The sequence below is a fragment of the Leptonychotes weddellii genome, chromosome 6 (genome assembly GCF_054177405.1).
Source record: "Leptonychotes weddellii isolate Sample4059 chromosome 6, ASM5417740v2, whole genome shotgun sequence".
NCBI lineage: Eukaryota > Metazoa > Chordata > Mammalia > Carnivora > Phocidae > Leptonychotes > Leptonychotes weddellii.
The window spans coordinates 17,517,990-17,544,195 of NC_138374.1; the positions used below are offsets into that span (position 1 = coordinate 17,517,990).

The 26,206-nt window shown below is 51.6% G+C and overlaps 1 protein-coding gene across 5 annotated transcripts in view; it reads right to left on the reverse strand.

The window, feature by feature from the left end:
* Window positions 1-1,141: 1,141 nt before the first annotated feature.
* Window positions 1,142-26,206, reverse strand: part of RBM20 (RNA binding motif protein 20) — a 185,373-nt gene continuing 160,308 nt past the window's right edge. For 2 of the 5 annotated variants that reach the window (XM_081823555.1, XM_081823557.1), the window contains exons 8-15: window positions 25,126-25,205; window positions 22,686-23,352; window positions 16,137-16,241; window positions 14,374-15,034; window positions 12,661-12,795; window positions 6,219-6,340; window positions 2,342-2,448; window positions 1,142-2,031 (exon numbers count right to left, since the gene is read on the reverse strand). In XM_081823555.1, coding sequence (XP_081679681.1) covers window positions 1,998-2,031; window positions 2,342-2,448; window positions 6,219-6,340; window positions 12,661-12,795; window positions 14,374-15,034; window positions 16,137-16,241; window positions 22,686-23,352; window positions 25,126-25,205 — 1,911 coding nt within the window. In that variant the 3' untranslated portion in view covers window positions 1,142-1,997. The other 3 variants (XR_014146199.1, XM_081823554.1, XM_081823556.1) reach the window with 3 other exon arrangements.

Genomic DNA, 26,206 nt, shown 5'->3' on the forward strand with positions numbered 1-26,206 from the left:
CCCAGAGAGCTGGCCCTGGACATCCCCTGAGTGGGAAGGATGACAAATAGGGCCAGAGGTTTTCCCAGAAATGGGGGAGGCCGGTCTCCAGAACATCAGGTAAAAACCTGTGGAGGCAGCTTGAGCTGAGCTGCCATCTTCAGAGCCCACTCTCTTTGAGACACCAACCTTTCCGAGGCCCCCGGATGGCCTCACACCGCGGTCAGGCTTCCCGCTTCCTCCAGCCCCCGACGGCGTGAGCCCAGGCTGGCTGGTTGGCCTCCAGTGCTGGCCTTCTCTGTTCTCTTTCACAGGTTCCCTGCAACTCTCTCCTCACCAGTAACCATGTGCCCGAGGTTTACACAAGATCATTTTATGTCCTACATTTCTTCCTTCTCTGTGCCTCAGATTCACTGATAAAATGTCAGTGTCGAACTCAGATAATTTCTCTATTCTTCTGCCATTAGTGCAGAGGACAGAATGTGCAGTATACATATCTACCACAAAAAAAATCTGATCTACTATAAAAAATGCAAAAAATAATATAAAACAAACAATCCCTTCTTAGTCTATCTATCTGCGGTCAGGAATAGAAACATAGGAACCATCTTCCCAGGGCTGAGCCAGGGAAGTAGCTCAGCTTGTGGAAACAGCACAAGGCTCCCCTCTGACCTTCTTGAGGTCTTCCTCGGGGCTGTGAGCAAGCCTCATGTCCCCCCAGCACCTCTGTCCCAAACGCTCCCAGTGGAACATCAGACTCTCTAGTCTGGGGCCTGAAGGCACTCACCTCCAGTATCAGAAAACTCTACAGGAAGAAGAGTTCTGTTCTTCATGACATTCAACACCCAAGTGTGCACACAGGGGTCCTCTGAAATGCCCTCGACCTCCTGCCCACCTACCAATTCCTGGCAATCCTCAAATGCTGCTCCTCACTCCTGCAGCCTTGCTCTTCCCTTAGTTTCTCTCTCCACTGAGAGACCATTTTAAAAACCATCCCACTGAGAGGCTGCTGGAGCCCAGAGCGCAGGCACCAGGAGCGAGTCGAGGACAGATGCCATTGCCCTGTTTTGGGGTCTCTTGAGCCAGTGCCACACGGGGCTGGGAAGCCAACATTCGACCCAAGCCCGTACCAACTATTGTTCTGGCGGAAGGGAGAAGACACTACTGTTTTCATTTTTAATTGAAGTGAATCTATACCAAATTCATTGTCCAGGACAGAACAAAGCTTGGCACCTCCTGAAATCCTGAGGATGGAAATAAGTTTGGGGGGCGGGGAGGACTTAATAGAGCTTCCAAAATGAAGAGCTCGTTTCCTCCTCGGTGAAAGTCATTGCTTTTATGTTAAGGCATGAATCTGGTGGACTTCTAGAGGAACTGAGAGGTTGAAAGAGTTATTAAAAACGGGGGCTTTTCAAAAAGATGGTCCCGCTGGAGGAACTCCCAGCTTCTGCCAACTGCTGGTCTAGGGGGTACCCCCTCCAGGCCTGCACGACCCGACAACTCCCCCGGCTCAGGACGCCAGGCACAGAAAACGCTCCAGGCCCCCCAAAGTGGGTCTTGACCCGGGAGTTTCCGTGACAGCTCTTCCTTGGCCTGACCTGTCCTGTCCCATCAAGAATTTGAACACTGTGAAAATCCCTGAGAAGTTGGATTTTATGAAAAATAAATGACCCTTGGCACAGAAGGTGAGAGAGAGGGAGGGAGGGGGAAGAAGAGAGAAGCAAATTGAAGGAAACAAGAATCAGGGAGGTGGGGGGAGAGAGGGTGACCCTCAGCTGCTGGACACATCAGGTGACAGCTTCACTGCGGAGACACTTCAAGGGCATTTTCACAAGTCTCCGAGGACGAGCCGAGGCAACATGGCTGGCCTGGTTTTCCTTCCTCTCTGGCTTTAGCTTCCGTCACCGAGGTCGGGAAGGCCCCACCTCGGTTCCGGCAGCGTCAAGGCTTCTTCCTCTCAAAGTGCAGCACGATTCTGCCCTCCTCAGGCCTGGGGCTGCCGGCCCCCTCGGTCTCCTTCAGGCCCTCCTCGGCCAGCTGGGACAAATACTTCTGCGGTGGGGAGAGAGGGACAAAGGGAAGGGACAGGGTCAGTGGTGACCTGGCGGGACAGGGGAGGGGAGGGGAGGGCAGGATGTACCTGGGCCCCTTCTCGCATCATGTCTCCCAGGGTGTGGGACCCCCCTCCCAGCCCTCCCCAGTCCTTCTGGGGCTACAGGACCCACGCTCAGCTCCCTCCTCTCTCTCCGTTAGTTTACAAGTACCGCAGGGCTGGCCTCGAAAACACAGACCCCAACAACGGGACCACTTCCAAGGCCCTTATCCTGTGCAAGCGCTCTTCTCTTTCCTTATAGAAACTCACTGAATGCTCACAATGACTCCACTTGTTTTCCAGAAGAGCCTCAGTGCCCAGGGGCATGTCTGCGCGTGACAGGCAGGGGGGACCAGAGGCCAGGCAGACTGGCCGACCTACGGGGTTGGGGGGGGCGGGGAGCAGCACTGTCCTGCGCGGATTGCCAAAGCCGGCTGCCGCCTCTTGTAACCACCTGTTTCCTGGCAGGCAGAGGGCAGGCTGAGAGCCCGGAGGTCTGTCGCTGGATTCCTGTTCTGTAGCTGGGGGCTGCCTCATACCACCCCGGACACTCGCTGCCATCACCGCTGGCCCCCGGCCACACGGCAGGCCGCCCCTGGGATTCTAGATTCCGTGCAGTGAGACGTAACGGGCCCCACTGATTGCCCAGGCAGCAGGGGGCAGTGCAAAGAGCACTGGATTAGGAGTCAGTGGGCAAGCGGTCACATGCGTGGGCTCTGCTGCCAGACGACCCGGGTGCAGATCCTAGCTCTCGGCAGGCAAGCCACCCAGGATCTCTGACATCTATGCAGTGTGGTTAACAATAGGAACTACCACTGTAAGGTGGCTGTGAAGTCCACGGGAGGTACTGTAAGCACTCAGCGCCTGGCTCAGCATAAGTACCCCGTAATGTTGTCCTTTATCATGAGGGGCATCGGCCTTCTGACTGGGAAAGTACTCGTCTTCTCTCTGCCTCTGACTCCTAATCTGGTAAACGGGAGAAACGGTGCCTTCCTCCTCCCAGGGTGATTCTGAGGGTCAGACGAGGTGATGCCTGTAAGATGACCTGCTCTCTCTAGAAGAAACCGGTTGGCTCTGAGAGGTGGGTGAGCCTGATGGGGAGAGCGGCAGACCGACCGTGGGTCCCTGCGGGCCAGGCTGCTGAGGGAGGGCCTGGTTTGTTCTCCACCTCACCCCAGGAAGGGAAATGTGGGCTCACTCCTCTCTGGACCTGGAGCGGGAGGCATCTAGTTTTCCTATCTGACCTATCTGACTCCCCTCGTTGTTCTGGGTCACTCTGGATGGGTTCTCTTCGGGTTCTTTATTTGAGAAAAAGGGAGAGAGAGAGCAGGAGCAGGGGAAGAAGCAGAGGGAGAAGCAGACTCCCTGCCAAGCGGGGAGCCTGATGCAGGGCTCGATCCCAGGACCCTGAGATCACGACCTGGGCTGAAGGCAGACACTTAACCAGCAGTGGGGGCCCAGCAGAGGCTGCACAGGGAGAAAGGAGGCTGCTTCCACCTGCTCCCCGCCTCAAAGAGCAATCCCTCACCCCCACCTCAAGGCCTGCTGGTGGTGCTAAGTTTACAAGTTGCCTGACTTAGGTGTGAACCAACACCTGCTGCTCGGGTTTGAATTCTTCACTTTTCACACATGTAACGTGGGGTAGTGTGGGGTGCGTGAGGCTGTGTGGACAAGAGACATTCTGTCAAGGCCACTGACAGAAACCTTATCTGAGAAGCCCGCGGTGGAGGCCCCCAGCTCCCCAACAGATGTGCCAGAGAAACCTGAACTGCAGTTGGTGGGCCTGAAAGGCTTAGCCCATGTCTGGCCCTGACGTGCCTGGGGACCACGGGAATGGCTCTGGCCTGCTCTGGGGAGGTGAGTCTGCCTGGGGAGTTGGCCCATAGGCCCAGAACACAGTGTAGTCCACTGTCCTGGAAAAAAAAATACAGGATTTAGAATCAGAGGCCCTGGCAAGTCTGGACTCACCCTAACTTCTTGAATGATCTTGAGTTGCGTGGTCTCCTTGAGAACTACACAATCCAGCTGAGAATACCACATGAGATCAAGAGCTCGCACACTGAGGTATCAGAACCTGCTATTTTTTTAAATGAGGATTTTCAGGCCCAGCCCTGGAGAGAATGAATAACGGGTGTAGGGTGGGTCCAGGAAGCTGCATGTTTAAAAATGCCAGCTGGTATGACGACCACAGTTGGGGAAAATCAGGACTAGATGATCTCCAACGCTGCCATTCTATAGGTTTTATCTTGTTGGGGTGGGGGATGATGATGTCTTCAGGGTAGATGGCCACCCTCTGCTGGCTCTGTAGAGCCCAGTCTGGATGCTTGGTCTGGTCAAGTCAGGCCTTCACTGCGCTCCCCCAGGAGAGGCCAGGACTTGGGCCCCAGGCCCCACAGCTTCCTTGGTCACAGAGTGGCTGCTCGCAGAGGGAAATCAAGAGGCTTAAATGACATGAGTCCGGGCATAGCCAATGACAATCCCTTGCAGATGGTGACACAGGCCGTGCCATTATGGGTCTTGGTTTGCAAGATCAGCTTAACAGGCTAAAAAAGGGCAAGTGATTAAGAATCAGGCAATCTGTTTCCGGGCCTGGTAACTCACCATCTGCATGGCCTTGGACAAATCACATAGCTTCTCTGGGCCTCAATATCCTCAACAAAAAACAAGAGTTGGCCCATATCTGAGTCTCTTAACTAGGGATGCACATTGGAATCATATGGAGAACTTTCTCAAATTATGTATTCCTGGATCACCTCCCCCCATTCTACTGACTAGCTCACCTAGTATGTGTGTGTATATATATATATATATATATATACACGTATATATACATATATATACGTGTATATATATATATATGTATACTTTCAAAACACTGTCCAGGTGATTCTATTTCACACCTCTGGCTGAAAAATCCTCTATCAGCCACTCTAACAATTTAACAGCAATGTCTGCTCTGGCATTAGGACATGCCGCCACCACGAGGGTCTGCCCTAGGTGAGGCCGTATGTGCCAAAAAACTAGTCTGGCTCCTTGTAGTAAAAACATAAGGTGCCTTGGAATACTTATCCCTGGGCATCTGATATACCATGCTTTCTATTAAGGTCCCGAAGATCCCCCCCACACCCGAAGTTGCAACATGCTGCATGTCAGTTAGGTATATATTACAGAACTTACTACTGTCTTTCATTGATTCTAAGATGAGGTTTTCTTCCCCCACATGTTAACATCTCTGAAACTGAGACGCATTTTACAATTGATGGAGTCTCACCATTTACTTTACAACAATTTTTTTCCTATTGGTATCCAAAAAGTGGTAGTGTGTCTTATAATGGCTGGGACCTCAGATTGGATGAAACACAGTAGTATGTTTTATATGTCCCCTGTTACTATACCATAAAACTTATTTTATTGCTTATCTCCTACACTCGGATGGAAGCTCCAAGAGGGCAGGGGTTTTTGTCTTTTGCTTGCGTGTGTGTTTATAATTTTTTTAAGTTTTATTTATTTGAGAAAAAGGGAGAGAGAGAGAGCAGGAGCAGGGGAAGAAGCAGAGGGAGAAGCAGACTCCCTGCCAAGCGGGGAGCCTGATGCAGGGCTCGATCCCAGGACCCTGAGATCACGACCTGGGCTGAAGGCAGACACTTAACTGACTGAGCCACCCAGGCGTGCGCACGCGCGTGCATGTGTATGTAGTTTTGTTGTTTTATCTCCAGACCTAGAACAGCATCTGGTACATAGCATGCCTCTGATAAATAGTTGCAGTGGCAGATGAACATTTGAATAGAACATAATGGTGATTTTTATTGCAGCAAACAGGGGAACCGCATGGGGGAACAGAAACAGAGAAATGCCTGCATCTAGAATATCCAGGTCCTGTGAAAAGAGGTCAGCCTCAAGCATGGGCCGGGTGATCCCTAACTCGAGTTACTCAGACCAGGGGGAGAAGCAGATACCCCAAAACCTGCCCCCAACAGAATGCTGTAAGTACTCCAGGGGAGACAGATGTCCTGAGAGCACAGGGAAGGCGCCAGCACGTGGAGCAGCAGCCTGGGGGAGACGGGCCAGGGGAAAGAGCTGTTCTCCACGTGGTGGAAGGACATCGACCGGGGAGCCCCCCGGTCCTGAGCAAGGAAGGCTCCCTTACCTGTAAGTTCCTGTAGTGGACAGCACTGCGACAGTGGCTTATCTTCGCCATCTCCTCGCTCGTGTAGAACAGCCCGCACAGCTTGCAGTAAAACCCAGTCCTGGGCACCACGAACTCCACCCCTGCAGGAGGATGGGGGACGGACAGGCAGGACTTAGGAAGACCACATGAGGCCCCTGTGGTCCTGCCAGCTGGCGGGTGGAAATGGGAGCACTGAGCTCCATCCCTCGCTTGCTGTTGACTCTGGCTGGTTATGGAGCTTCTCCAAGCCTAGTTTCCTCATCTGCAAAAACAAGCCTGAGAACAGGGCCGACTCCATTCCCAGGTGGTTGTGAGGGAATGCTTCACAATTCTCTGCTCTGCAGCTGTTCCTGGGAATGGGGCCCGGACCCTTCTGTTATCAGCCTGCTTCTAGGGAAACGAGGAGGAAGCGTTTCATTTCTCCACGCTGTACCCCTCTCTGTAGCTGTTAGGGCCAGGACTCGGGAAGGATGCTGTCATTTTTGTTTGTTTTAGAATTATACGCATTAAAGAAAACTTTAAAAATACACAAAAGTGAGGAAAAATCACTTAGAGTCATTCCAATCAAAACATTTTCTTCCATACTATCTCTATGTAGGGCTTTTTTTCGGTTAGGGGGCAGTTTTCATTGTACCCTAAGTATAGTTCTTTCTCCTCTCTTTTTCATGTAATCGTGAATCATAAACATCTTCCCATCGTCCAGTGTTTACATCTGAACCACCCAGCGATAGCATTTTACTTATGGGATTTGCTAAATAGAAGCCACAGGATTCTGGGCTGCCTTCTGATTTTGAGGAAAGGAAACGGTGGCCTGATGGCGAGAGAAGTGACAGTGTCACAGCCCAGAAGATGCATCTTTGAAGGCACGGTGGCTGCTCCAGCCTTCGCCAAGGTGTTTGGGGGTCACCGTTCTCCTCTTGAAGCCGTGGTTGGCAGAGTGGAAAGAGCGCAGGTCTGAGAGGGCACAGACCAGACTCCAGTAAGAACCTGTGGGAAGCTGGGGGGAGTCGGAACTGTCAGCAGAAGAGCAGGGCATCAGGGCCGTGAGAAGCAGGACCCCTTGGGGAACTGCGGGAACGGGGCCAGCGGTTCCTGCTCTCAGGCTGGGGGGCTGGCGTGTGCGCGCCCGCACTTGGCTGGTCTGCTGCCCACCTGCTTAGCGCCCGTGGCCCTGTGGGGGGCCGGGGGGGCTGCAGTGGGTGGAGGGGGGCCCAGGGCAGGGGGGCCGCCCTCCAGGGGGACTGCGGCCGCTTCTGGCAGAGAGGGAGACCGCCCAGGGCTCCATCAAGGCGCTGCGTGGGACCACATGCCTGGGCTTCCTTCACTTTCCTCCTGCCGTGTCCTGTGGGACAGAGACCCTGCCATTGAGCGGCCGCTTAGACTTGTAATTACAACTTTTTTTTTCATTTCAAAAGAGCCACTTATCAGTGTGCAGCGGCCAGCCTGGACGGAGGCGGGAGCCCGGGAAGCCTGCCCAAGGCCTGCTTTGACTGATTGCTCCTCTGTGGTTGGGGCCTGGTTTTGGCAGCCTCCTCAGCCAGTTTTCTCTAACTGCCACGCAGCTCGCTGCCCTGCTCACAGCAGCCCCCAGAAGGGAGGGGGCCTCTCTTGGGCCCGCTGCCCAGAAAGAGGCTGTGCCCTTGCCCTCCTCACCTTCCTCCCACCCCCACGGCAAAGGACTGAAAAGTGGGCCCTGCTCTGCCTGTGGGTGGCTGGCTGGCCCCTCCACCTCACTCACAGGCCCGCAGCAGAGGAGCCGTAAGCAAGGCCTGCCTTGGTCCTCTGTTCCCACAGAACAGTTCTCCCCAGCCTGCTCTGTAGGGAGATGTCCACACAAGACAAGATAAAGGCCACTGGGAAAGGAGATGCACCACCCGGAGGCCACAGGGAGCAGACACAGGCCTGTGATCAGAGCCGCTCCCTCTATCCTGCCCCAGACCCTGCAGGAGGGGTCAGTGGGTAGGTCCCAGCAAAGAAACCTTGGGGTTTCATGGCAGGGCCCCGGTAAGGCCTCCAGCATCCTCCAGGTTTTCCAAGAGGCCTTCCAGCCCATGTCCTGGGTCCCCAAGAAGGGGCGCCACTGCCTCAGGAGCCCCCCCAGAGCGTAAAGCAGGGCCTGAGCTGTGGGCCCTTTCGACCCAAGCGGCACGCGGCCATGTGAGGGGTTCTGGGTGAGATTTCTGGAACGACGACTTCCACTGCCCCCCTCCCAAAAAAAGGCTTGGAAGCCACAGTATAGTGGAGAGAAAATGGAATTTAGAGTCCGAAAGATCTAGCTCTTTTACGTACACTGTGTGACCGTGGGTACGTTATTTAAACTCTCTGAGATTAGTCTCCTCATCTATAAAATAGAAATAATACTCCCACAAACGGTGTTATCATTTTGCCTGGTGCTCAAAAAATATTCATTTCCTGCTGTGGATTAAACATTTCTCCACAGAGGCCTTCCTGCCCCCTAACCCGGGCCCCGAAGGTGGGCAGCAACTCTTCCCTGCCCCCGCCTGACGTCCAGCCGTGAAGCGGTACCAGGTGCTTAAAAGCGCTGAGGAAGGAGAAGTCTGAGGAGGATCCCCAAACGCCTGGCAACCCCCCACCCCAGTAACTGGGAGTTGCCATGGGCACCACATGCCAACACCACCTCAGGATGCCTCTGGAATGGGAGGGCCAGAACTGAAGAAAACTCTCACTGCCCCAACCCGTCTGGAGCCACTCGGTCCTCCCATTTTTCAGCCTCTATTAAGCATGACAATTAAAGCTGTATTTGCTTTCTAATAATAGCTCCTGGGCCGGGTAATTATAACTACATCATCCTAGCAAATCCTGTGATGGGTGGAGGGGGAGCTTGCGTTTTGCAGGCAATGCCCTTTGGTTCTGGAAGCGCAGACCTTGGCAGGCTCAGGCTGGCTGGGGTCACTCAGAGCTGGCCTCAAACCCATGGGGCCGTGCCCTCTCTCTGTTCCCCCCACCCCATGCCCACCCCATCCCCCGAGCACTGGGACCTCACCTCCCTTTACTCTGGATCCTTGGCACTCCCCATTTGCCTCCCTGCTCTCCACAGGGACAAAGCCTGAAGGCTGTTCCCTCCCTCCCTAGAAGTCTCTGCAGGAGTGCTGGATTCTGGAGCATAAGGGGCATGCAGCCCCAGTGAGAGGAAAGAGCAGGGCTCAATAATTACTTCATGAACGAGTAGTAACAACAGAGAACCCTCCTCCTGGAAAACACTCAGACGTTACACGTATTCACTCATTTCCTCCTCAAACTAACTATACATGGTAGGCTTCTATTACTACCCTTAGTTATTGATGAAGAAAGTCAATAAATCAATGAGGAGAGCTGAAAAGGGTCGCTCTTTGTCCCCTAGCCAGCTGAGACATAAACCTGGGGAATCAGATTCCACAGTCTGTGCTCTTAACCGCTGCACAAAAATTGCCTTTCCTACACTGTGCTTCCTGAACTAGAGGGACAGGAGGGCAGAGTGGTCTCAGATTGGAAACCCGGAGCTCTGAGCTGACCTTGCTGTGTGACCTTGGGTAAGCATCTGCACTTGTTTCCTCTCCTGTCAAATGTGGAGAATGGTGCCATACCCCCACCCCCTAAGATCAATAAGATAATGGGTCTCAAAGCTCATCGAAGACTACAGGCAATACAAAAGCACAATCTGTTACAGCCCCAAACTGGAAACAACCCAAATGCCCATCAAGGGCTCAAAATAATTATGCTGAGTGAAAGAAGTCAGGCAAAAACCCTATATTCCAGATGATTCCCTTTGGATTCAAACTCATGTTTAGTGACAGAAAGCAGATCAGTGGTTCCCTGGGGACTGAGGTGTGGGGAGGGAGGAATGACAAAGGAGCATCAGGAAACTTGGGAGGTGATGAATACGTTCACTATGTTACTGTGGTAATTAGTCTCCCAGGTGTACACATACATCCAAATTGATCAACCATACACGTTAAACATGTGCACTTCTTTAACATCAATTATACTTCGTTAGAACTGTTTTTAAAAAGCAGAACGAGATACCATTTTCCTAACAGGTTGGTAAAGATTCAAAACTGATGACGTCCAAAGTTGGTAAGGAAGCAGAGAATGAGAATTCTCACTCCGGCAGGGAAAACTGGTATAATCTTTTTGGAGTGCAATTTAGCAGCAATTATGAAAAGATGAACTGCGAATATACATCACACCACAACCCCCACTCCCCGCTCCCAGTCTAGGACGCTGTCCTGCAGAAACCCTGGCATGCACACAAAGGTGACGGCATGTTTGGAAGGCAGCAGAGCATAGAGGAAGCACGGGCCTATGAGTCAAACTACTGGGATTTGAATCCTGACTCCAGTCTTTGCGAATCATCAGCTTTGTAACCCTGCATCTCAGATTTCTAACTTACAAAATAAGGATAAAAATATTATCTACCTCATAGGTGTTTTGAGAGAGTTAAATAATGAAGTAAGCACTAGAAATGGTGCTTGCATGGTAAGTGAGAAACATAAAAGCTTAACTCTTACAGCATTTTAATAATGGGGAAAAACTGAAAGCATGCTAAATGTTCACCAGTAGAGAAATGGATAAGTAATTTATGGTACATCTTTTAGAGTGCAATATTTACAATGGTTAAGAAGAATGCATTGTCTGTATACCGACGTGAAAAGGTCTCTGACTCCCACTGTTAAGTTAAAAAAGCAAATTGTAGAACATTCTCTGTATGGTGTGACCTAGTCTCTGTGGGTATGATCGTGACTACCTCTGGAGCTGGGGAGAAACTGGAGTGAAGAGATACAATATTTAACATTGACTTTACGTGGCTCTTATTTTTTACACTTGTCATAATAATCTATCACACTTTTTGGAATGAAAAACAATTTTTAAAAAGACACAAATGACAAGGTGGCAGAACTTATTCTTAATTTTTGCTTGTGTGGGTCGCACAGATTCCAAGTTCTTGGATGCCAAGAGACTTGTGTTACATTTCTCAACCGCCCCAGAGTGCCCTGCATGGTGCCATGTTGTCTAGAAAGTGCTGCCCAGTAAAAATGGGTACTCTATGAAAATGGAACATTTGGAGGGCAGAAACAGTAAGAAATGTTTAAAAGGAGATGAAAAGAAAAAGAGAAACCTGATGGAAAAGGTGAGCCTCCATATTGACCAGCCCCTCCCTGAGTAAGCAGACGTGTGGTCATCAGTCCTCACATAACCCGTCTTTCTCGTGCTTCCTTGGGACGCTTTCCCAAATGACGCCTTCCTAAGCTCTCTCTCCAGTGGCTGTTACTACTCCTTTGTCTCATTGCTTTCCAACCTCTCAGAGTCAATGCAAAGACTCAAAGACGACGCGGAGTGGGAGTCACCGGGTTAGCAGTGGTTATCAGAAGCTCCCAGGGTACTTTATCGAAGTAACTTCACTCCTTACCCTGAGGTTCTAGTTAACTCTCCCCTTATAAATGTGTCCTAGGTGATTCTATTATTAACCTCCCTTCCTGCACCCCCCACCACTTCTGCTATTGCAAATTCCACTATGGAATTGATCTGATTCAATTCCATATTACAGGTGAAAAAAACTAAGGCTCAGGAACCCCACTGAGGCCTCTGCATTTGCACATTCCCTGCCCAAAGCCTGAGCCACCTCCTTCTCAGTGCCTCCCACCAGCTGCACCCCTGGACCCCCAATCTCCATTCTGTCTCTGGCTGGGTTGCCTTCTCTGGCCAGGTGGGTTCTGACAGTACCTTCCATTCCCAGGGCCTCCGATAAAAGTATTTTTACATCTCTCTCTCTCTCTCTATTGACTTGTTAATAAAGGACTTGTAGTGACTGGAAAAAATAAAAACCAAAATACACTCCTGGGTATGACTTGTCTGAGGTCATGCAGTCAGTCATCCAATAAGTGAAACAGGAAGGAAAGGGGCCCAGGTCTCTCTCTGTTCAATGCTCCCTCTACCAAATATAGACTGTCTCCCCAAATGCAGTCTCTTCAGCATCATTGCCTCAGAGAAGCTGGTCCTTCAAAGAGGAAAAAAATGTAGCATTGTCTTGGGAAGGGCTGGGGCAAGGAGGGTAGGGAAGCCAGGAGCAGAAGTTCATTTCTGTTGACTTTGGGCGGCCACTGGGGCCTCTGATCTCTGCCTGAATAAAGGCTGTGTGGTCAGGAATAAAGCATTCCCGAACAGGGAAAGCGAGTTTCTCTTTGCTCTGGCTCCCAGGGCAGTCCTGTTCAGGGCCTGACGCCATGAGGTATCAGCTCTACTATCGGGAGACTGAAATTGCAAGAAACCTTCAAGATACGCACCATACCTATCCCGGTTATTACATCCGACGTTAAACACAACAACAAAATGACAAAAAAGCCCTCGGGACCTCTTAGATGTTACCATGGCGCTATCATTTCCTGGAGCTGAATGCTCAGGAAGGACTGTATACTTCACCTACCTAGAGGAATGCTAAGTTCACTGAACACATCCTCTGGTTCCCAGGAAGGCAAAGAGAGGGGCTGTTTCAGCTCCACTTCGGTGTATTCCGGTGACCTCACGTCCAGAGATTTCATTTCCACGTACTTGGGGTTGTCTGCAAAACAGGGGCCAAGGTAGAGAACTAAGGAAGCACAATGTACTTCAAAGACTCTCTGCCATCCTATTCTTGCACTGTGTGATCAGGCATGGTCCCTCGCACTGCTTAATAACATGAAGCGAGGGCGAGGACTGCTAATTAGAGCCCAAACGCTGTAATTGAGAGTTTGTTCCCCTGCCAAAAGGATGCCCCCCCACACACGAACCCTCGGCAGCTCCGCGCCTTGGGTCCGTGGGGGATGGGCTACTGCCTCCTTCGGTTGGGATGATCCCCGCCTTGCCCCCCCCACTCAGAAATCACTCCCTCTCTGCAGGCAGGAGGATGACCGGTGGCCACACATTGTGCTGACGTGTCTAGGTGCAGAGGTTGGTGCAAAAGGCAATGCCACGTTCACCCCAAGCTTGTTGAGCGGTGCTATTAAATATGAGCTCCAAACACTGGGTAAGCAAGTCAGCCATGAACACCAGTGCGTGTTGAGACCTATACGGCAAAATAAAGGGGTTCAATCGGGGCACGGTGAACGTTTTGCTCCTTCTCCAGTCCTGCCTTCCTTCCGGAGACCCAGCCCAGGCCTCCGCGTTGCTCCGGCAACCAGGCAGGTGCTCAGGGCAGTTTCCATGGAGACTCGCAGGTGAAAAACAGCTCAGGTCAGCCCGCCATGCAGGAGAGCCTGAGTATCCAGCAGCCGCCAGGCTCGTGCCAGCCACAGGGCGCGGGGCGGAAGGTTTCTTTTCAAGCCTCTACTCCACGGTTTCTGTCCCCGACTCTGGTCCCCCTCCCTGCCACCTTCAACGTGCTGCAGGCCCTCTGGGGAAGGAAGCGCTAGTTATTTTCCCGCGGAGAAGGCTGAGGGCTCCTCCTCCCCGCACCGTAGCCCTTGCCGGATCTTTGTTCCCACTTGGCAGAGAAGACAGGGCTTAGCCTATTTTAAACTCTGTCTCTCATGATGGCATAGCGCCGGGCACCCACAGCATCACCTGCAGCAGAGGCGGAGGACAGCCTGGGACAGGCCTCGCCTCCCCGTCAGGCCGTGGAGACTGAGGGGGTCTGCACCGGGAGCCAGGGGAACGGGCCGTACCCCCCGGGAGCCCCCCACCCCCCGTCCCACCCTCTGCCCGCTCGGTGCTCCTTTCTCGCCTCCTGCTCTCCTGACCCCTCCCCCGGGCTCTCCTGACCCCCTCCCGGGAGTAACAGCCGGGTGGTCCGCCCTTGGGCAGGCTTGAGAGGCCGTCTGCTAATCCAAGGAACCAGAGCCCCTTGGCCTGATGATTCAAAGCTTTCGCTGATTTTAGTTGTCAGGGTCTATCTGGGCTCCCGTAAATTCAGAGAAGTCTATCCTGTCTGAGTTTGCTTCTCAGAAAACATGTGGCCTCCTATCTGATTTCCTTCACACCATTTGCCAAGAAGCGCTAACCGTTTAACCAGGCCTTTGGAAGCTGGCTTTCTGCACCAGCTTCTTGAATGCTGGTTGAAACCTTGCTCATGTTCGTTCCAGCCTGCACGTGCCCGCACACCTCCCTAGGTGAGCAGTGATCCCATCAACCCAACCGCACAGGAGAAAAGGGAGGTAGTTACCCTGGGTCGACACTCCTTGGCAAGCCTGGCTTTGGAGGCTGGTGTCGGTGCGAGGGCTGGCTTTCCCCTCCAGGGGGCTGCCTTCACAAGCCCCGTCTTCAGGGGTCCCCCTGGCCTTGCAGTCATCGAGAGGTGGGCTAGGCTGCCGGGCCCCCTCCTCTGCTGGCTCGGGGGAAGACATTTGCTGGAGTGGAGGGACCAGACGCACATCGGAACGCTCCCCTCCCTCTGCCCGCTCCTCGTAGCAATCTGAACCCTCCAGTGAGCGGCCTGTCTTACGTTCAGCTGGCTTCCGCTCAGTGTCCAGATTTAGGCCAGGCATTTCCACGTCCATGTCACTGGGACAGCTCGTGGGGGCAAAAGGCAGGTCTTTGGGTGTCTTGAGGCTGATTTCCGTGGCCCCGTTCCCTACGGGCTTCACTCCCTCGTTGGTGAAATCCTTGGCTACGTCCAGGTCTAAGGTGGTCATCACACAGGGACATATTTCTGGGCAGATTTTGCCCTTCTGGTCAATGGGCACAATTTCTTCCAGTTCTGGGATGTCTGGTTCCATAATAAAATCTTCCTCCTCACCAACCTCGTCCACCGTAACAAGCTCCTCCATGTTGGTGGGGTACCAGCTCTCCCCTTCGGCCTCACTTCCACTCTCCCACTCTTGCTCCTGAACAAACATGCAGAAGAAAGGTCAGAGAGTGTCGGAGGAGCAGGTCTTGGTATTCAACCAGAGGGCGCAAACTTTGACCACTGGGCCCCTCTAATCAGAAAGATCCTGAGCACTCGGGCTTCTGCCTGGGAACACTTACTGGGTAATCAGGAGCTGTAAACCACTCAAGTCCCACATCACTGATTCATCCCTAGGATGAGGCTCAAAAACAGCGTTTAGAATCAGCCCTTAATGCTGAATCTACCACGTTTAAAATGGCACAAAGAATTTCAAACCCTGGTGTATAATAGGTGCTCAATAAAGTTTTTGAATGAATGAATGATAAAGCTATAAACTCTAAATAAATCAACTGGCTGGAGCTATTTCCTTGCATGAAGGCCATCACTAAATGGAACTGTAGCCAAGTCCCCCCTCAAAAGTCCCCCAAGCTCCCTTTCCCACAAGGGTGCAACTTTCATAGCCATGGCTGACACTTGGCCCCTCCTGAAACTCTGTCATGTCCCCAGGAGCCAGATTTCGGAGATCAGCCTCCTCACCAGCAATACTCATCTCTCCACCTCTCCTGACCAGAAAGGCACAAAGCTGGCCATGTTCCAAACACGTTTCTTTTTGCTGAGGCAGCCGCAGCACTATAACTGGATTTTTTAATTTTAATTAAGTAAAATAATCTTTACAAGCGCAGTAGATGTTTTTTTAATCCCAGGGTCTGGGCATGCTGAGGTCAGGGCCCTAGCTTGAGCATCCGAAGCTCCCCTCTTCCCCCAGCCCCTCCCAAGGGAACTATTCTGGGAGGCTGGCTCTGAAGCCTGAGTCTTTTTTGGGCACATGTTTTCTCTTACGAGTGCTGCCAAGGTGCTGGAGACTGAGGCAGAGCCCAGGCATGCAGTAAAGATCTCCTTAATAAAGACTGCAGAGATCCCGGGCAAAACCATTCTTCCAAGAAGTGCTGGCTTCATTCGTGACAGCCCAGGTGGGGTCTTGGACACAGCCCATGCAGCGAGTGGGGCATCCCAGGGCAGGATGGGGATGCCTGGGACGCGGTGCCCACGGGCCGTCATGCACATGTGGCGGTCCTACCAGCACCTGGGACCAAATTTACCTTCTTTGTCCTTGTGTCTTCTGCATCTGAGGACTCTGTTTCTTTCTCCTGCCTGGTCGCTGATGAGGTGCTTTCTTCCATGCCCTCCTGCTCTTCTTTTCCAGCCTTACCAAAAAAGAACAGAACAAACCAATCAACAGAGGGGTGAGCAGGGGCAGAGGAGAGAGGGAGCGCCAAGAGAGAAAACAATGCAGCTAACGGTCATCAGGTGTGTCTCACAGGCACATTTCCTTGATCCTCACCAAACCCCTCGGAGGCAGGTGCCTTGCCTTTTACAGATGAGGAAACGAAGGATCAGAGAGGTTAAGTAACTTGCTCAAGGTCACACAGACAAGTGGAGGCACGGAAATGTCTCAGTGGTTGGACTGATATCTTTAGTGGGGCAGAAATCTCTGGCAAACTGGGTGTTTTTGCAGTTGTGAAACCTACAGGCAGGGAGGGTGAGTAAAGGGACCAAGGGTAAACTGGCCCGGGGGTTGACAACCATCGTGGTGACATCTCCCCAAAAGATCTGTTTTGGCCATAAAAATCACATCCGGGCCACTTATGTGTAGGAAGTGGGTTGTTAGTCAACCAGTGCCCCCCTCACCCCTTTTTTGTCTTCTCTCTGACGTAGAGCTATTGCCCAAATTAACAACCCCCTTCCCGTCTTCCTTCCTTCTATTCCCTCCCGCAAATTCAGTCCCTCATGAGAGTTAGTGCTCATGTCTGAGAAATTGAACAACTGAAAGCAGGTGTTTGGTTTGGGAAATTAGGGTCTCTGACCAGTCTGAGAACTGGGGTCAGCAATCTATCATCCTCAAGCCAGTCTGAACCAGTGCCTCTTTTTACATAATCTGTGAATTAACAAGGCTTTTCAAATTTTAAATAGTTGCATTTTAAATGACTACATAAGTACCCACATAATATCTTCACTTTGGCTTCTTGGCCCACATAGCCTAAAATATTTACTGTCTGGTGTTTTGTAGGAAAAGTTTGCCAACCCCCATTTTAGACGTTTTGGGAGGATATTCTCCCATGACTTCAACTTTGGCCACCAAATCAATGACTCTTTCTGGAGTTTCTCAAGGGCACATTGCATTCTCTCAACAATTTTGGCTGAGGTTGGCTCTAAGTAAATGACTCCAGTTCTGATTTCTTTTGAGCAGACACACCCCTCTTGAGTTGACAAGGAGCCAGCTGGGGCAGGAGCTCAGGGTTGACTGGTTTAACCAGTTATTACCAGACACGGGAAGAGAGTTGAAATCCTCATGTCCTTGCTCTTTCTGGCATTTGGAGCAGAAGATTCCACTGTAAGCTGTGCTCTAGTCTTCTAAGCTAACCCAAGTGCAAGGCAGCTCCAAATGCCTTTTTAGCCATCAGAAGCCATAGCGTCTACCAACAGGAGACCTCTTTCTTTATTTTATCTCCCTGAATAAACTCTCTATGGCCCTCCCTTGTCCAAGAAAGTAATCCTTACCCTCCCCAAGCAATTCCTACAGCCACACTCCTAGGTTAACACAATAGAGGAACCACCACCCCCCGCCCCCCCAACCCCCCAAGTCCAAACTGGGAGAGGCAGGGACAGCATGGCTGGCAGGAAGCATCTTGCCAGTAGGATCGCGGTGCTTCCTCCCTGCAGACAAAGGAAGTGCCCTCAGTGCACCCTGTGCCCTGGGATCATGTGAGAGTAGCAGCTTAAGGGAAACCAACAAACGCAACCAATGCACCCAGCTGTCCACACCAGCTCACAGATGAAGATATTAGGTCTTAACTGTTGCAAGCTGAGCTCTGCCTCCACAGGGCTAGGGCTCCTGATAAACACCTCCTAACTGTTCTCCCCCTTCTGCTCTGTGGCCTCCTCCCAAGTCTGTTCTCCCCAAGGCAATCAAGAATGATCACTCCAAAATGCAAAAACTATCATAACCTCACTGCACCTTCTTGCTTAAATATTTCATTTGCTCCCCCTTGCACTTGGGATGAAGACAAAAATCTGTAACCTGCCTACAAGGCCTTGCATGATATGACCCTGTTGACAAACCAGACATACCTCCCACCATTCTAACCCTGGCTGTCTCTGTTCCAGCAACACTGGCCTTCAGCCACAGGGCCTTTGCACATGTTGTTCTATCTGTTCTCCTTCTTTTTCACTCAGTGAAACCTACCATTCCTTCAAATCTCAACAGTCCCATCCTAACCCAGGGAAGGCTCTGATTCATCACAGGCATTAACAGCACTGCATACCTCCATCACCTTCTTAGCACTCAACACGCATGCTCTTCTACTCATATGAGCAATTGATTAGTATGTCTTTCCACTAAACCATGAGCTTCATGAGATCAGGAGTCATTTCAGCCTTCACTCAGAACTGTAGTCCCAGTACTAGGTGCTCTGTGGACATCAGTCAATAGAAGAATGGAGACCTGAAGGCTTTAAGGAGGGGGTGGAGTGTTAACTAGCTCACACCTGCCTCTGGCATGCTTGGGTCTCTGTCTAGGCTCCGAACTAAGCATAAATAGTTTTTCTATTTCTCCCTCCTATGGACTGTTTATACTGGGGGCTGCATTCTAGGGACCCCTGGGCTCCACCTGGCCCACAGACATGTTTTGGCCTATACAGTTTCTAAAATGTGGGAAATTCCACAGATATCTGGACTTTGGTGCTGCTCCTCAAAAAGTGGGGGCTCTCACAGCACAGGGCATGCAGTCCAGAATGGCAGCCAGGAATCGGAGCCGAGCAGTGGCTAACTGCCCCCGACAGGTACCTCCTCCTTGGTCTGCCATGGCCCCTTCTCTCCACGTTGGCTTCACTCCTAGTATCTGGTCTATATCCCCTGCCTGGCTTCCCTTCTCCAAGCACCTGGGTCTGTAACCCTTGATCGCCCTTCTTTCCCATGTTCACCGTACTCAGCGACTTGATTTCTCTCCTTCTTTCTGTGGTCTTGTGGTCAAGGCTGGGCCCCATGTGTGGATCTGGCCACCCACCAACACTGAGCAGCACACACACTGGCCTCTCCACGGCACTTTCTCCAGAGATCTTAGAAATTTCAAATGAGGGGCGCCTGGGTGGCTCAGTCGTTAGGCGTCTGCCTTCGGCTCAGGTCATGGTCCCGGGGTCCTGGGATCGAGCCCCACATCGGGCTCTCTGCTCAGCCGGGAGCCTGCTTCTCCCTCTCCCACTCCCCCTGCTTGTGTTCCCTCTCTAGCTGTCTCTCTCTCTCTCTGTCTGTCAAATAAATAAAATAAAATCTTTAAAAAAAAAAAAAAAGAAATTTCAAATGAGCACAAGCTCATTAAAGTCCTACGACAGCCTTGTGATCACACTCATTTCACAAATGAGAAAACTGAGGCAGAGCAGAACGGGGTGTGACCTGGTTCTCAGAAGCCTGGCCTGTCTCCAGGGTCCAGGTGCAGTCATTCCTTTCTTCCTTCAACAAATACTTACTGAACACTTGCTCTGTGTCAAGCCCTGATCTAGTGAGCACTGCAGACAAAAATTCCTGCCCTTGTGGAAGTTACCTCTGGGGGGTGGAAGAGATAGACACTAAATAAAGACAGACATCAAGGGGATAGCTTGGACCAGGAAAGGTAAGCAGAGAAGGAAGGGAAGCAGGTTGGGACATTGTGGTTTTATGTAGAGGTATTTCTGGCCAGGAATATACTTGGGGTGAGCATGACAACAAGTAAACACAAAGGAGGGGAGGAGGGAGACAGGCAGACTTCAGCAGGGCGGGGCGCCTAGGCAGGTGAACACATGTAAAGGCCCTGTGGTGGGAGGTGCCCAGTATATTAGGAGAAAGGCAAGGACACCGTCCTCAGCCCTGCTGCCTTCCAGCCCCAAGTTCAGTCACTGAACTCATCTGACTCCTGGGGCAGCCCTGGGGGGTTGGGGTTGTTCTCAAGATTGTGATATACAGTTTGACATCAGTGAGGAAGACTTTGTTCTGCTGATACTCCACCAACTGGTTTTGGGCTTCCTGGCTCCGAAACCACAGAAACAATCCACTGGGGACCCCAACAAGTCCCTACTGACCCCACTCTAGGGCTATTAGAGGCAGAACCAGCCAGAGAGACAGAATTTGGGGAAGCCCATGGGGCTTTCTGGGCATCTTTTTTTGCATCAGGGCTCTGGGATGACCCACAGTACGTGTCACCTTAAAAGGGCAAACCGATAAAAGCAAGTGGGTAAAACAGTAGGAGCAGTAAGCTTACTGAAGAGGAATAGCAGAAGTATGGGTAGGATTGGGAGGGGGCAACTCCACCCCTTTGCCATGGGGACACAGGGTTCTAGGCTGGTGGCATGTGTATGAGGTCCAGGCTGGAGCCCCTGCCCAAGGGGGTTGTTGCTCTCTGCCCCTCTTAGCCTCTTCTTGAGAGGACAGGCACTGACCCATCATTAGCCCCTTAGACCCCTCCAAGCATAGACATGCTTCTTAAAAACATCCTCTGGTTCACAGGTCCTCGGGATCCAGTTCAAGTCCTCAGCGAGGCACACGAGGGTCTTCCTGGGCCCACCCAGGTCCCTAATCTCATCTCCTGAGCTCCCCCTGCTCTTCCAGTCAGGAGAAACCGTGGCAGACTTTGAGAATGGGCAAAAAGACTACAGGGTGTTCTTTCCAGGGAACGCTGGGCAGTTCGTTGTCTAGCACACCCCTCCAGGAGGTCTGGTCCCACAGGAGTCTGCACTTTTCGTTATCGTGAGCTGAACTATTTACAACCCTGTAAACTGCAGAAGACCGAGGGTAGTGCAAATGATTCTCGTTCATAGAGATGCAAAGGAATTTTATCTGGTGGAGATGCCACTTTGGAAGGGGCCAGTTTTCGATCTGTTAGCAAATTCACTTCCGCGTTCTGATCGCCTCTCCATGTTGCCTGCTCTCTGGATTCTCCTCTAGACCAGCGTTTACGTCTTCCTGGCTCCCTCATTAATTCGTGAGTTAAATAACATCTTTGACATGTATTCATTTTCTGTTTGCACAAGAGCCATGATTTTACTTTTTAAAGACGTTATTCTTTAATATGCCCTAAAGATGCTGCCACGCTGAGTATTTGCAGGTTCTTTTTTTTTTTTTTTAAGATTTTATTCATTTATTTGACAAAGAAAGATACAGTGAGAGAGAGAACACAAGCAGGGGGAGTGGGAGAGGGAGAAGCAGGCTTCCTGCTGATCAGGGAGCCCGATGTGGGGCTTGATCCCAGGACCCTCGGATCATGACCCGAGACGAAGGCAGACGCTTAACGACTGAGCCACCCAGGCGCCCCTATTTGCAAGTTCTTGAAAACAGTCTTCCCTTCTCGCTTTTGCCCTCGCTGCTTCCCAGATGGCTTTTTCCCCCTACTTTCAATGCCCAGCTCACATGTCACCTCCTCTGTGAAGCTTCCCCCTCTCCTTGCACAGAGGGAAGGCCTCCGGAGCAGCTCATCCACTACTCTGCTCCAGCGTGGGCCCCACTGAATGTCAATCATTTTGTAGCTCTCCTTCCACCATTAGACCTGGGTCTCCACCACAGCATGGACCCTGTCCCATTCACCCCTGGACCTCCCCCCACCCCCCCACCACCCCGCGCTGCGCCTAACACACTGCCTGGCCAAATAGCAAAGTGCATCCAAGAGTAAATGCAGTAGTGGACAAAAGGGTGACTCTTCAGTGTCCATGGAGTTGAGAATTGGGCTCTTATTTCAACTTAGTCCCTGTCACCAAGTCCTGGGTCAGACTAGGAGATACGCATGTAGGATTTTTAAAATTGGGTTCTTTATGCAGACCCACCCCGCTCCCCAACCTCCACTATCCCGCTCCTACTTAAATGGAGGTGGTTTGGGCAAGAAGGAAGTGTAAGCCCAGTGAGAGTGTGATTTTTGTTCCCAGAGTCCTCACGACCCACCGTGTGAACTGAAGTTATGCAGTACATTATAAGCCCTTTCCGACGCGTGGATGAAAGGTACCAGCCAACTGCTGAGCACTTTTATTACAGTGGAAGTAACTGTAATAGTGGAATGTGGACACTGTCCAGAGCACCACACCAAGCCCTGGACACCCAGAGTACGTTAGAGGGTGGGGGCTGCTTCTCTTTACCACCTCTCATCAAACTCCAGGGTCGGCAGATGCTTTTGGCAGGAGAAAGGATGGATCAGACCAAAGATCTCATCTCCCTGGGCAGAGTCTGTGGGTGCAAACACCACGGGGCCCCTCTCCCCTGGACACACACAGGACCCCAGAAGGCCTTTGCATCACATCGCTGCCTAACTTCCAGCAAAGGCAGCAGCATGCCGAGGGATTTGGAGCCCCATCGCTCTGCTGTTTCTGGACTGTGTGTCCTTGGGCCACTAACTTGGGCTCTCTGTGCCTCAGTTCCCTCATCTATAGCCATAGTAGTATTAGTACCAATATTACCTCATACGGTTGCTGTGAAGATTAAATACCTTGATTGAGATAAGGTGTTTAGTCCAGTGCCTGGCACGGAGTCAACTTTTAGTGTTTCATTCATTCAATAAAAGCGCATCATCATTATATTAATACTGCCCTGCTCGGGAACCTGCCTCTCCTTACCTGGGGAAGAGATTGCGTCATTACCTCGTTCCCCGCCATCCTTTCTTTTCTGTCATCAGCTCCTCCTTGGTCTCTGTCGGGTCTCTTGGTTCTGTTTTTCTCACTCTGCTTAGACTTGGTGCTCTCAGGGACGCTAGTGACCTTCGGCTCCAGCCCGTCTTCCTTGCCTGAGTCCTCGGGGTGGGGGTGTCTGCTGTCCCGCAGTCTGGCCTCCTCTTTCCTCCTGGACCTCCCAGGAGCATCCTGCTGCTGCTTTCCATACTTGTCCGATTTGCCTTTGGGCTCCTTCCGGTAGTAGCCGTCTTCTCGGCTTTTGTAGCCCGATGCAGAGTGGAGCAGGGTGGGGGACCCAGGCCTCAGGTGCTTTTCTCGGTGGCTCATCCTTCCTTCGAGCCGCTCCTCTAACTCGGCTTTTTCCAGTTGCCAGGAGTAGTGTTTGCGATCGTGTGGCCACGTGTCTGCCCTGTCCCTCTTGTCCTCCCCGTTCTCCCTCCAGGGGCCCGGGTCTCGCTCTTCCTCCCTCCTGGCATAGGGTGAGTGCTCCCACGAGTCCCGGCTGTTGCCCCAGTCGGCCCGGGTGGGGCCCAGAGGGCTGTGGGAAGAGCTGCAGGAGGTGAAGCTCGGAGTGTGGGACCTCGGGGATAGTGACCGGCTCATCGGACTGCGAGACCGTGGCCTTTCTGGGCCATATCTGTTAGGGAGCAAAGGAGTGGGTTTTAGAATCTGCACGTCCCCCAGCCCCCACGCACAGATACACCCCAGTCCCTCACACAGACATACTGCACACATAACTCTGTGTGGCCATATGCGCTTCACAACAACCGTACAGACAACAGAGTGGTACAGGAGAAAGCTTTTCCTCCCTCTGGGCTTCTAAGAGGAGGGATTTTCCCTAAGTACAGTCCTGGTCATCTCCGCCCCTTTACCCATTCTGTTCCTGGGAACTGGGATAAATAATTGGACTGGTTTGGCTCCGTTCCATCTTTGTTCCTCTTGTAAGGAAGCTAGGCTCAGGGGGCGGGCAACTCTCCTCCTGGGGTGTGGGGAAGTTGCCCTGGTCCAGCCTGGTGGGCAAAGGCTGCCTGACTCTGGGGTTCAATGACCCAGACTCTTGGCTACAAGACCAAAGCCACACCCCACTTGGCCTCTACCGTAATAAAGGCAACCTCTTGGCCTCCGTTTGTCTCGTTTACTTCTTATCTCAGTTTGTTCAGATCCTGGGCATGGTAGAAGGAGGCTAATTACTGGGGAGAACGAGAGTGAGGAGGCCAGGCTCAGAGATCCCAAACCAAAGAAAGAACTAGGAAGGCATTTTAGGGTTGGAGGTTTGGAAGCTTAGAGCTCCGACATGCTTATGTTTCAGATGAAGAAACTGAATCCCAGAAAAGGACCTCAATCTGCTTAAGATTCAGAGCAAGACCTCCTAGTTCTCCTGACACTCCACCACAGAGCTGCAAGCAGCATGGTATGGCTTTATATGTATCTTTTTAAAAAACTCAAACAACCATTTAAAAAAAAAAAAAATCCCAAATAAATGGAAATCCCAAACCCAAGCAGCTACATAAAAAGATACACAAACACATAAGCACACACTCTCACTCTCTCTCTTTCTGAAGGTTGCTTGGTTATTAGGCAGATCCACTTAATCATATATATATATATATATATACCTATTATTCTAAGAAGAATGGGCGATTTTCATTTGGTTCCCAAATACAGGAAACCCATGCAGCCCTGACTGACCAGGGGACACCCAGATGTGGCTCACTGGACCAGGCTGCCTTGACCATCCGTGGGGACTCAGCCTGGACTCAGCCCTCTGAAGTGACGTTAGAGCACCACTCATGGTGGCAGGGGCTAAGATCCACAGACTGTGTTTGACCTTGGCTCTCCACGGGGACTATCTCTGTGGGGCAGCTACAGTGGGAAACTTGGAGCCCCAACTTAGTCACAAATTCAGTCGGAAGAAATGAGTTCTAAAACTGAATGCATTCTATGTTCAGAGTAAGTGACTGATCAAGTCCCTACTTTTGGGGGGGGGTTCATCTACATTCCTGTTCCCACATCTACATTCAGCCCATGAAAAATCAACAGGTGGCTCTAAATAGAACACACACACACACACACACACACACACACAACTTACTTTCAGGCGGTTTTAGCAGAGTGTGGACTTGCCCCAAAGGGCCAAATATCAACAGAACCCCTCCTCTATATATTCCTTTCCAACAAAGGAAGGGCTGATGAGAGGAAGCCTACCATCTTGCATTTTCCTGAGGCCTACCCTGGAGCAGCACTCTGGACTAGACTGATGCCTTTTATCAGGCACGTGGAAAAGTAGGGCCCAGAAAGGCTGATGGACAGGGCAGGGGCAAGGGCAGGGCACGCTACCTCTACGAATGAGACATAGGAGAGTGTCCCAGCTGCCCAGAATCTGCCCTGACGTCCAGGGCTAGGGCCTCACCTGTCTGCTTCCCGGAACATGTCCCTCTCCCTCTGGGAATGCATGTCCTGGATGATGGCAGCCACAGTTTTCCCAGGTTTCTAGGCAAAGTCAGAGAGGTCATCATCAGACCAGAGATGGCCATACAAATGCCAAAGAGAAGCAATGAGGACTTGGGTCCATGGCCTGGTCCTCCCAAAGGGAAAAAGTACCCTCCTAGAGGAAGAAAAAGTTTAATCCAGGGCATGAGGAGGGTGAGCATAATGCTGAATGGAGTGGCCCTGACATTTTGGGTGCCTCTTTATCATAGAACATTTTGAACATACGCAAAAGCACAGAGAATGGCATATTGAACTTTCATGCTCCATTTCCATTGTCAACAGTTCTGATCAGTCTAGTTCATCTGTACCCCACCCTTTTCCCCACCCCACAGAATACTTTGAAGCAAATCCCACACATAGGATCTTCTCATCCATCCTATGAGGACACTGACGTGGCTCAATAACCCCACAGGGGGACCATCCACGGTGCTCATGGTCAACACATCTTGCTGCGTTTCGGACAAGGGTGAGAGTCCAAGTCCCATACTGTCCCAGGGAAGCACTGGCATACTAGAGGGATGGACCTGGACTTGAGGATCTCAACCCAGGGAGAACAGCCCAGCTCCGCCTCCAGCCGGCTGGGTGATCTGGGGTCAAGGCTTGCTATCTGTGGGAGACTCACTTTCTCCACCTGTAAAGGTGAGATAATGAGGCCTATCTGGCATCCACCAGTAGCCTCGGGGCATGGCGGGCTACGCTGAGAAAAGCCACAGGCGCTGGGCCTAAATAAAAGGAGCTGCTGGAGGGTTTCCTCTGACCCCTCTGTGGCTGTTTTCCATGCCTCAAAAGTCCCGGGAAGATGCTGAAACCTTCAGTATGAGCCCTGAACCTGTCACAGCCAGGCCCTGTCAGAGCAGCCGTGATCCTTCTCGACATTACGGTGCTTTCCAGGGTCTCCATCACTTCTCACCTGACTCCTTCCACCCGGATACCCTCTCTGTTTAGCTGATTCACCGCAGCCTTCAAGCCCTACTTGGTGATGGTTTCCCCTTCTTTACACA